At 37.0% G+C, this 12,022-nt stretch overlaps 1 protein-coding gene across 2 annotated transcripts in view; it reads left to right on the forward strand.

Moving 5' to 3' along the window:
* The window catches only part of Fchsd2 (FCH and double SH3 domains 2), a 182,029-nt gene that overhangs the window by 140,917 nt on the left and 29,090 nt on the right, over positions 1–12,022 (forward strand). Inside the window, exons 11-13 of one of the 2 annotated variants that reach the window (XM_051192377.1) lie at positions 1,578–1,649; positions 7,912–8,028; positions 10,513–10,617. In XM_051192377.1, the coding sequence (XP_051048334.1) occupies positions 1,578–1,649; positions 7,912–8,028; positions 10,513–10,617 (294 nt within the window). The remainder of the gene's footprint in view (positions 1–1,577; positions 1,650–7,911; positions 8,029–10,512; positions 10,618–12,022) is intronic. The other variant, XM_051192378.1, reaches the window with a different exon arrangement.

Genomic DNA, 12,022 nt, shown 5'->3' on the forward strand with positions numbered 1-12,022 from the left:
AGTGTCTTTGTACTGTAGGTTGTATTAGAGAAGTTACAGAAAATCTGAAAACAATTAGAAAATTAAAAGTATTTAGTGGGGTTTTTTTCCAGTATAAATTTTGTTTTCTGGCCATACTTCATACTATACCCTTCAAACCAACAAGTGGCTAAATTTTAACCAGAATAGAATTAATAAATGGAATGGTAAGTATGTGCATGAAAATATTTTGGTTGGTTTTATAAAAATTATAGGTCTTTGACAATCCCCTTCATATTTTAAATTGTTAGAAGTATTACTGTTAAACCCCAATAGGAAGTTTTTATATAGCAGACATTAATCATTTTTATGAGAAGTGCTTACAATAATTTGAAGTTTGAAAAGAAACAAACTTCAATTTGACAAAATATCAATTTGACAATAAAAATACAAAATTTAGTAGTATAAAATAACAAGGTAGTCTGAGCATATCTAGCACATTCTTCTCAAAGTAGGCAAGCTAAGACAGAAGGCAAAGTATATTTGTAAATCTTTTGATAAATTCAGTCAGTACCAGGAGACCTTATAATATAGTTCGAGAGTTTAATAGATATATGTTTGATTTTTCTTCCTCCTCCCCCTAAAATGAGGTCTCAGCTTCATAGCACTAGCTGGCCTTAAATTCACAGAAATCTTGCCTCTGCCTCCCAAGTGCTGGAATTACGGTGTGAGTCACCATACCCAGTATTTTGGTTTGTTTTCATACATTCTAAACAACCTTATGTTGGAGGCTATGTGGAAGATGTGGAAGAAATCCTTATTTTTCTCTACATAATAGTCTTTATTTGTTATAGTAATGTCTCCTCTTTTAAATTTATATTTATTTACTTTTACTTTTTGTCAGTGTTGGGGAGGAAACCTAGGGCCTTGTAAATACCAGGCGGGGTGCTCTGCTGCTGAACACCTTCCCAGTTCTTCCCCCTTTAAAAGCACGCAACTTCTGCTCACTGACTTAGTGACATTTTTGTTTGTTTTTTGTTTTTTAAGACAGTTTCTCTATGTAACAGCCCTAGCTGTCCTGGAACTCACTCTGTAGACTAGGCTGGCCTCAAACTCACTACAACATCCACCTGCTTTTGTCTCCCAAGTGATGGGATTAAAGGTATGTGCCACTACCGCCCAGTTCAGTGACATTTTCTTAGTTTGACTTCTTTGAAGCCTGGAATGAGTAAGTAGAACATTAGAAGATACAGGATATAAATTCTGTGTGGTAACTTATTCCTGTAATTTCAGCAGTAGAGAGACTGATGCAAGAGAAGGCTAGCATGGGCTACAAAATGAGATGTTACTTTTAAAAGAAAAAGAAGACACAGAGTATGAACAAGTTTATCAAGTTTGATAAGCTTAAAATTCTGACCAATTTGAGACTGTTTTTTCTTTGCCTATTTGCCACAGAATAATAGTGACTCTTACTTCACTTTTCCAAAGCTTAACGATAGCCCTAAAACCTCTCTTTGTTTCTAGGCACTGTGCTAATGTTCTTAGCTGTTATGTCCCTGTTTACCTTAAAATTCTAACTCTCTGCTGTTTTCTGTCCTTGCGCAATCTTTACTGGGCAGAGTTTAAAAGCCGCCCAACTGGTGGATATTGAGCTCTCCCCTGTCAGTGCTCTGAGAATGACCATAGCTGAGGTATATGGGGGGTATGGGCAAGGGTGGAAGGGTGGAATGTGTGGGCTTGCATGTCATTGAAGGGTGGGACCTAATGTTGGGATAAAAGTCATATATATGCCCAGGAGGCCCTTAAATGAATCAGCCATGGCTATCAGTTTTTACCTTACATATTAGAAAGGTTTGGGGTTTTTTGCTGTTGTTGGTGGTGGTAGTTTTTTGTTTTGTTTTGTTTTGTTTTTGGCTATTTGTAATTAAGAAAGTTAGATGCTCATTCTTAATCTTATTTGAAGCACCTTAACTTTCCTCAATGCAGGGGCATTGAGATAATCCTGCCTTTATTAAAAGAAAACTGGAGCCTAAAAGTAAAGAAACGTTACCTAAATCTTATCATGAGTGAATGACACATAGCTGTTGTAATGGCAGTATTAATGCTCTTCCCGCTGTACATTTTGTCTTCTGAAAAGGAATGTTCAGTGCTTGTGAAACTATTTTTTTATAATGGAAGATGATAACTATGAATTTATAAAAATCATTCCAGATTGTTAACTATAAAATGTTTTGTAATTTTTATGTGTATGAGTTTTTTTACCTCTGTGCATGTGTTCTTTTTGTGTGCTTAGTGCCTGAAGAAGCCCAACAAGGATGCTGAATCCCTGGATCCAGAGTTATAGATGGCTTTGAGCCACTATGTGAGGATTGAGAATTGAACTTAGGTCCTTTATAAGAGCAGCCAGCAGCCTAATTCCAGCCCTTAAGCATAATTGTTTCTGCTCAGAAAGAATAAACATCCAGGGGATAGAGAGATGGCTCAGCGGTTAAGGGCACTGACTGCTCTTGCAGTGGATCTGGATTCATTTCCCAACACCCACATGGCAACTCACAACTGTCTGAAACTCCAGTTCCCCCACAGACATACAGGGAAACACCAATGCACATAAGTTAAAAATAAATATATTATTGCAAGGCAGTAGTGGTGCATGCCTTTAATCCCAGTACTCAGGAAGCAGAAGCAAGTGGATCTGTGAGTTCAAGGCCAAGCTGGTCTACAGACCAAGCTCCAGGACAGCCAGGGCTACACAGAAAAACAAAAAACAACAAAAAGAACTAACACTTCGAATACTTTTCCTCTTCATATAGTCTAGTATTCTTCACGAGGATGGAGCCACTGTTTAACTGCTGCTTCCTTTTAGAGTTAGTAGCACTAAAACTATCATGGAGTGGAGTGTTAAGTCAGAGCTGCTAACTCACTCATCCTGTGAGTTGAACTTCTACCATGCAAGGACTAATTGCCTCTGTCCTCGTTCATATTTCTAAAAGCATTCATGTTCTTATCTTGTTTTGAAGTTATCTTTTCAGCAAACACTGAATCTCTAATATATGCAAATCATTTTTGTTGCTTTTTAAAATTTTTTCTGATTGATATTGCATTGTGTGAATATTCCACATTTTGTTTATCTGTTTATCATTTGATATTCATGGTAGACATTTAGGTTGTTTGCACCTTGACTTTTACCAGACTGGGAAGAAGTCAGTAAAGTACTTTTCTTTCAAGCAATCCAATACCCAGAACCCACGTTTTAAAAAAGAAAAACAAAAAACAAACAAACAAACAAAAAAAAAAAAAAACCAGGCTTGTTGGCATGTTTAACAGTTCCCAGGGAAGAGCATAACAATTGGATGTCTGGTGCCAAATGGCCAGCCTTGAAAACATACATATAAGTAACAGACTGAGCAGGTAATATTTAGGTATATGTATGTATAGTGTGTATATACATATAATACATGCAATAACAATTAATGAAAAAAAAAGAGCATGAATTTGGCTGAGAGCAAACAGGGATAGGTATATGGGAAAGTTTGGAAGGAAGAAAGGGAAGAGAAAAATGTTGTAATTATAATTTAAAAAGAATCCCAGTGTGGCTGGTGAAGACAGTAGACTCTCCGTAGCTTGCTAACCAACTAGGCTAGCCTGGTTGGTGAGCTTTAGGCTATATCTCAAAAAAAAGTGGGCCTGGTAGTGGTGGTCCCAGCACGCAAAGGGAAGAGGCAGTCGATCTCAGAGTTTGAGGCCAGACTGGTCTACAGAGCAGGTTCCAGGACAGCCAGGGCACACCACAGAAAAACCTTGTCTCAAAAAAAAAGAAAAGAAAATGGATGTGTCTTCATTTCTCTAGGATTGCTGGGTCATGGTAAATTTATGTTTAAATCATTTTTAAGAAACTGCTAAACTATTTGCCAAACACCATTGTTTGTTTCTACCAGCTTTGTGTGTGGATTCTTGTTTCTCCATATCATAACAAATATATGTTGTTGTCCATCTATTTTTGTTTGTTATTTATTTCACAGAACTGGAGGTTAAATCAAAGGCAAGCACTCTGCTGCTAAGCTACATATCAGTCCATCTCTTTGATGGTTATGATATGGTATTTTATGGTAGTTTTGGTTTGTGTTTTTTCAGTGACTACCTGTTGAGTGTTTTCATGAGCTTACTAGACTTTTATGTATCTACTTTGGTAAAATATCTATTTTAATCTTTTATCCATTTTTACATTTTATATTGCTTTTATGTTATTTTTTCTTATTATTAAGTCTGTTTTGATTATGTTTTTAAATGTTTATTTATTAATAAGGAAGTCAAGTTATAAGAGTTAATTCTCTCTTCTATGTGGGTCTCAGGGATCAAACTCAGGTCATCAGACTTGATGGCAAATGCCTTACCCACTAAGCCATCTCACAGGTCCTTGTTAAGGATTAAATCTTGATGATGAACTAAAATTTATCCTGCAGAGATCAAGAAACAGCATAGCTGAAATTGGAAAATAACAAAAATTAATGGATGGTATTCTTTGAACATTTAGTTCATGTTAGACATTTTTCTAATTGTATAGCCTATTATTAATTCATTTCATCTTATTATATTAGATCCTATATTTTAAAAAAAACACTTTTTTGTTAGCATATTTGTAGAATCCCAGCACTTGGGAGGTTTAGATAGGATTGTGAGTTTGAGTTCAGCCTTGGCTACCCAGGGGAAACCCTGTATCAAAGCAAAGCCAAGAAAAAAATAGAAGAACTTTTGGGGGACCTAGAGAAGTGACACAACAATTAAGGACACTTGCTGCTCTTGTAGAGGTTCAGTTCCCAAGACTCACATGGCTAACAATCATCTGTAACTCCAGTTCCAGAGGATACAGGGCCTTCTTCTGACCTCCGTGAGCACTGCACATATGTGATGCGCAGGCATACATGAGGCAAATAGCCATACACAGAAAATAAAATTACATCTTTAAAAAAGAAGCAGCACCTTTTCATATATATGACCCATTTCAAATTGCAGCATACATATGCGTCCTACAGAACTCCAAAATAAATATCTATTTGAAATATATCATTGCAGTATTATTATTAAGGCTTAGAATTAACCTTTTTTTTTTAAAGATTATTTCTGCTTGTGTGTGGCTGCCCACGGAAGTATGTATGTGTAGGTGCACAAGGAGACCAGAAAAGAATATTGGTTTCCCTTGATCAGGATTTAAAGGCTGTTGTCAGCTTCCCCGTGTGGATATTAGGAATGGAACACTGGTCTCCTGGAAAGGCAGTAATATTTTTAACTACCTAGACATTTTCTGGCCGCTGAACCCTGTTGTTTGGCATATCTTTTATATCATACTGATAAAACTTGTTTCAAGTTATTTTAATATAGTTTGATGACTTATGTACTGAAAGGAACTTCCAAACTGAATTTTTCTGCATTTATGAATTCATGTTTGTGATTGTGTGTTTTCTAGTATACCTGTGCATGCATTTGCATGAATGCCTGTGAGTGATTCTAGTGTTTAAACTCAATTCCAAATGCTTACAAGTCAAACACTTTACCCACTAAGCTATATCCCCAGCCACTAAATGAACTTTTAAAGTAATATTTACTTTTATTCATTACTACCATCAACTGGGGAATTGTAGGATTAACAATCATATGATCACAAATGGCACCATGCAATGGCAAGTGTAGTCACTTACTAGCTTATTTATGGTCAACTCTGAAGACTTTCTTGTCTATATTTCTATACACAGTTTTTGATTCTTAAAGCAGTCTTTATGTTCTCATATTACCATTTCTTAGATGATGCATATAAGTCAAAAGTCCTAAATTGGTTAGGTTGACACATACCAATAATCCCAAACCATGGAAGGCAGAGGTAGGAGGCTCACCATAAGTTAAAGACCAGCCTGGTCTACAGAACAAGTTTCAGGTCAGCCAGGTCTATTCACATAGTGAGACCCTATTTTGATAGATAAATAAAAAAGACAAACATCTTCATTTCTTTGCTGAAATTAGTTTTTAATGCATAATTACTTGGGAGGATATGAAGTTTGTACTAATACACACACACCAATAAAGCCTATTCTATGAAGAATTGACAGGTACATTTATTTAGTTATGTATTATTGAGCCATCTAGCTGTCATGTGAGTCATCAGGCATTAGATAGTCATATAGTGGTTGTACAGTAGAGACATAATGGAATTAGTTTCTAAACTCTGCTGTTTGTTTTCTATGTATTAAACTTTGCAGACTTAGGTTTCTTATACCTCAAGTGACTGCCTCACTAGGTATGAAAAGAAGCAATGTGATTTGGTGCTTGGCACATAGTAATAGATACTGGCTGTCTTTTTTGTTTTTTTTTTTTTTTTTGTTTGTTTGTTTTTGTTTTTTTTTTTTTTTTTTTTTCATGTAAGAGGAGTCTTAATTTTCCTCTTTGTTTTAAGCTTTGTTCCTAATTTACAAGATAGAAGAAATGACAAAGATGATGAAATCTTAAGGTATTCACCTTCTTTATGAGACTGATAACTATCAATCCCTTGAGACTTCTTTTACACTGTTCCAAAAAGTAGGCTTCACTGCCCTGTTCCTTAGCATTTTATAAACCTAAAAGGTGTGTGGAATAAGAAACAGTCAACCCAAGCAAGATGATTCCTCCCTGTAGTTAGCCTGCAGGGATCAAGAATTGGTTCAAGAATACCATGGGCAACACCAAGAGACCCATCTCTGACAGCTAACAATCTGTGTTCTGAGCCAGAATTTGTGCTTTTCAGCACCTCTGCGGTACATTCATCTCATGTGTCTTCCTCCTCTTACCAGCACAGGTCAACATTCATAAAAATAGATAAGTATGTTGTGTATAGGCAGAAAAAAAGTTATTTTTACCTTCTGCAGATTAATAATTATAAAGTAAATACCCACTTTAGGTATTTAAATTTTACTTAGGTAGGACATTTTATGCATATATTTAAAAATTTGTAAAAATTTCCCTAATGTGGGGGGCCAGACAGATGGCTCAGCACTTAAGAGCATTGACTGCTATTGCATAGGACCCAAGTTTGATTCCCACAGTGGCTCATAGCCACCTACAACTCCTATTCCAGAGGATCTGATACCCTCTTCTGGCCTCCACACAGACCAGGCACACACATTTTGAACAGACATACTTTCAAGGCAAACATTCACACAATAAAAGTAAATAAAGTCATAAAAATTTAAAATAAGTAAACAAATTTGTAAAAAATATGAGCTTTGGTAATTTTTGAAAATTGCCCTAAGATATATATAAAAGTCAAATATGTTGTTGAGGAAATTTACCTTAAATTTTTAAAGTTTAATTTATCTTTATGTGTGTGTCTCTGTATGTCTGTGTGTACATGAGGGTAGGTGCTGAAGAGGCCAGAAGAAAGTGTTGAACACTGTGGAGCCAGAGGAAGTCAGATCCATCAGCCTCTGCCTCCTGAGTGCTGGGATTAAAGACGTGTGCCACCACTGCCCAGCTAAAAATTCTTAATATGAGGGGTGGCTCTTTCCTCTGGTGAAAATTTTGTTGCATTTAGCAGTTTCTCATAAATGAGTAAGATAGTCATAAGAAAATTTGTGAGAAGTCCTCCTGTTAGGTAAATAGATAATCATGCTCTCAGGTATATAAGGGCACAGTGTTCCAACAGTGAAAGACAGACTTTCAAAGGACAGGTATTATTTTCTGGAATCTTCAGTGTTGCTAGTCAAGTGTTTAAAGGGGGAGTTCATCCCCAGTGGCCTCCAAGGCTACTAATCTCTGTGTAGCTGCCTCACATTGGCTTTCTGTGACATGAGACCTTGTTTTCCACAGTAGTGGGGCATACCTTACATTGTCAGTGCTGATTAAGGGAAGACCCTCTGGTCCAACTACAGATTGATAGAAGTTGCAGTGGAGATAACAGTACTTCTCTCTCTGTTCTCTCTTGTGTTGTAGAGTCGACAATTAGAATCAGAAACTGGTACCACAGAGGAACACAGTCTAAATAAGGAGGCTCGGAAATGGGCCACACGTGTGGCACGTGAACACAAAAACATTGTTCATCAGCAACGGGTAAGTATGGTAGAGCACTCTTGCTGTGTGCAACTGAAATCAAATTTCATATAGATCTAAGGAGTTGGATTTTATTTATATTTGTGTTTGCCTGTGTACTGTGTGTGTGCCTGACGCCCATGGAGACCAGAAGGTGGCACTGGGAATTGGATCCACTGGAACTAGAGTTATATATAGACAGTTGAGAACTGCCATGTGTGTGCTAAAAATTGAACCTGGGTTCTCTGGAAGAGCAGCCCATGTTCTTAACCACTGAGCCTCCCTCCAACTCCAACGAGTTTAATTTTCTGAATGTGAAAAAATTCTATGTATGTTTTCCCTATACTTTCTCATAAATCAGCATTATGCTCTTAATCCTTGCCTGCCTTTAAAAGCCCATAAGCTTTTTTTGTTGGTGGTGATGGTTTTTAAGACAGGGTCTCCACTCTACATACTCAGCATAGCTCTGGCTTTCCTGGTATGCATTATGTAGACCAAGCTGGCCTCGAACTAACACCTTCCTTTGACCTATACACACATACCTATATACTAAGTAAAATAGAAGTACATGAAATAATGCTTTCTGTAAAGTCATAAAAATTAGATCAATTTTTCAAAATTCTGTGTCAGTATAAGTTTAAAGTTTGGCAGTATCTCAGTGGTTATGATACAGGGAAGGTTATGTACAACATTTCAGGGACAATTTGACAATGTCTATTATTATTAAAATATAGAAGTGCAAGACAGAGTTCACTAGTAGAGCATCTGCTTACTATGCATGAGGTAGTTGGTTTGGTCACCAATACAGCAAAACAGTGAACAAACAAACAACATGTACAAATTCCACTGTTATGTTTTCATCTCAGATAAATAATACTGCAGTGTGTTCAGAGTCATTACTCGGGTTCTTTGGGTAGTTATATTAGCAGTGTTGAGAAGTTTGAAAGTCTAATAGTAGTGCTCTAAATGTCAGTGTATATATGCACCATTAAGCTGTTGGATGTGTGTGTTAAGGAAAACCAGGTCAGTCTTTACAAACATGACAAGGTTTGGTACAAACATTGAGAGAATGATATATCATTTTCTTTTCTTCCCCATAACCAAGATTTTAATAAAATGACTTGGAAAAATATGAATTGATGGGATAGTAATATCTTAGTGTAGAGATTATGTGATAGATTCATTGTGCAAGGATAAGGACTTTGTGTTATTTTACATTGTTTTGCAAGAATACTGCATCATCAGGCAGGTGTGACTATGCAAACCTGCAATCCTAAAACTAAAGAGATAGAAGCTGGAAGATCAGAACTCCAGGCTAGCCACCTAGTGAATTTGAGACTAGCCTGAGCTTCATAAGACCCTGTTATAAAAACACAAATATTCCACATCCATCAGGTTTTCTTTTAATCGAAGCATAATTTAAAAATTATGCAATGGGGTTAAAGTGTACAGATTGAGCTCGGTGTTGGTAGTACACACCTTTAGTCCCAGCACTCCAGAGGCAGAGACAGGTGGATCTCTGTGAATTCAAGATCAGCCTGGTCTATAAGAGCTAGTTCCAGGACAGCCTCCAAAGCTATAGAGAAACCCTGTCTTGAAACCCCCCCCAAAAAAAGTGTGCAGGTTGAATGTGTCAGTTTCTTGATTTTATGCCCTATTATAGCAAGTGACCTTATTTACTCTTTTACTTTCCATCATGGCTTCAGTTCTCTTAGGTCCAGAAATATTAAATGGGAAATGGATAAACAAACACTTAAGAAGTTTTTAAATGCCTACCATTCTGTAGCACAATAAAGTCCTACTGTGTCCTACCTGGGGTTGGACTACTTTATCCAGCATATCCACACTGCCAACTCTACTTGCCTGTGAGGTACTGCATTACCATCTGTTACCAGATGAGATGTCTCATTGTCACAGTGCTAGTGTTCAAGTAACCCCAAATTTCAAGTAATTGTGGCTTTATCAAGCAAGTCCAGTACTCAGGAGGTGCCAGCTTATTATGAACCATAGAAGGCAGGTCAACAGGTGCCATGTGTGGTACTACAGAACACATTGGAAACCCTAATAAGTAGAAGGTTTCATACTGCTGTGGTTTAGGGTACTTATTGAGGTCTTGAAATGCATCTCCAGAAGAGGGGGGCTGTTATTGCATGGCTTTATAAGTTGTTCCATCAAGGGAAGCTAAGACAGTGACTCCTCCTGTTTTACAACTTTAAGTTTTTAAAAATTAGTTGTGGTGGCACACACCTTTAATCTATCATGAAGGAAGTAGAGGCAGGAGGATCTTTGTGAGTTCAAGACAGTCCTGGTCTATAAGACCTAGTTCCAGGACAGCCTCCAAAGCTACAGAGAAACCCTGTCTCTAATCCCCCCCAAAAAAAATTAGTTAAAGAGTAAAAGTTTAAAAATGAGTCATGGCTTTAGCCACTGAACCCTTTGGAATTACCTAAATACTCAAAGAAGGAATACATGAACAAAAACATTCATCTTCATTTTCTTTGATAGGTTCTAAATGATCTGGAATGTCATGGAGTCGCTATATCAGAACAAAGTCGAGCAGAGCTGGAACAGAAAATAGATGAAGCTAGAGAAAATATCCGTAAAGCAGAGGTAAGGACAGCTGCCAGTTATATCGTGTCACTCAGTTCCAGGCATGGTGCCACAGTTATAACAAGCACCTTTGAAATTGAGTTTCTACATGGGTATTTTAAGTTGAAGACACTAAACAATTGTCTTCACAACAGTATTTTTATGTACCTGTAGCACTTAAAACAAAAACTAAGTCTACTGTAAAGAACCCACAGTCATGAAACATTAAACAGCAAAAGGAATGTCACAGTGCAGATGTTGATTTTAAAGTTTTCACAGAATATTAAGTAAGTCAGTTAAATTAGTGGTAGAGAAATTGACACATGTATGTTCAGATGTTAAGAATATCTCCATATGGCAGGTTGCCTAACCCAGGGGAATGAGCAAAGATTTGTCTAAGAAGAAAGGGAGTGAAAAAACACATAATTGTGGATTTATGGATTTTAAGTTTTTGTAAAGTCATAAACCCTTTTTAGGGTTGTATAGCTATGAAACCTCTCCCACAAAAGGAAAAAAAAAAAGTTCCCATAATGATTCTCTGTTCCCTAGAAGGGGGAAATTGAAATGAAAAGCAATGAAGTGATAATTTATATAGGGTATACTTTAGCAGTTTGATATGATTAGAGTCAGGTTATCAGTAAGAAAATGTGGTTTTGGAAAGTAGATAAACTAATTGTGATTGGAACCAATTCACTGAGGACCTGTGCACACATTTTAGAAACAAATAAAGGAAAAAATAAAAAACCAACCAGATTATGTTCTTGTTATGAGGCAAAAAAAAAACTAAGGATATTGAACAGGGCCACACAGAACCAGAGGAACTCTGTCAGTACAAAGGTGGAACTTGAGTTGAGTCGTCACCAGAAAGTAGTATCTGATGAGTCTCCTGGAAGGAAGCAGCACAAATGTGTGTCATGCAGACCCACCAGGCCGAATTTTAACCAAAAGATGTGATTTTGAGATTAGGAAATGTTTTCTTTTTGATGGGCAAATTATACCCCAGGGGATATAATACAGCATTATAACTAGAGAAAAGATTCTAGATGAGGACTGGAGAGATAGCTGAGTTAGTAAAGTGCTTGCCATGCAAGCATGAGGACCTGAGTTCTATCCCCAGTGCCCATGTAATACCAGCACTGGGGAGGTGGAATCAAGTAGATCCCTGGAGCTTACTGGCTTGTCATGCTAGCCAGATCCATGAGCTTCTAGGACTTTTCTTTAAAAATAAATATATATATATATATATATATATATGTGTGTGTGTGTGTGTGTGTGTGTGTGTGTGTGTGTGTGTATACATACATATGTATGTATGTATGTATGTATGTATGTATGTATTAGTGTGTTATGTGTGTGGTGGTGCTTGCCTTTAACCCAGTACTCGGGAAGCAGAGGGAGGCAGATTTCTTTGAGTTCAAGATCAGCT

This window comes from Phodopus roborovskii, unplaced genomic scaffold (assembly GCF_943737965.1).
Source record: "Phodopus roborovskii unplaced genomic scaffold, PHOROB, whole genome shotgun sequence".
In the NCBI taxonomy this organism is placed as follows: domain Eukaryota; kingdom Metazoa; phylum Chordata; class Mammalia; order Rodentia; family Cricetidae; genus Phodopus; species Phodopus roborovskii.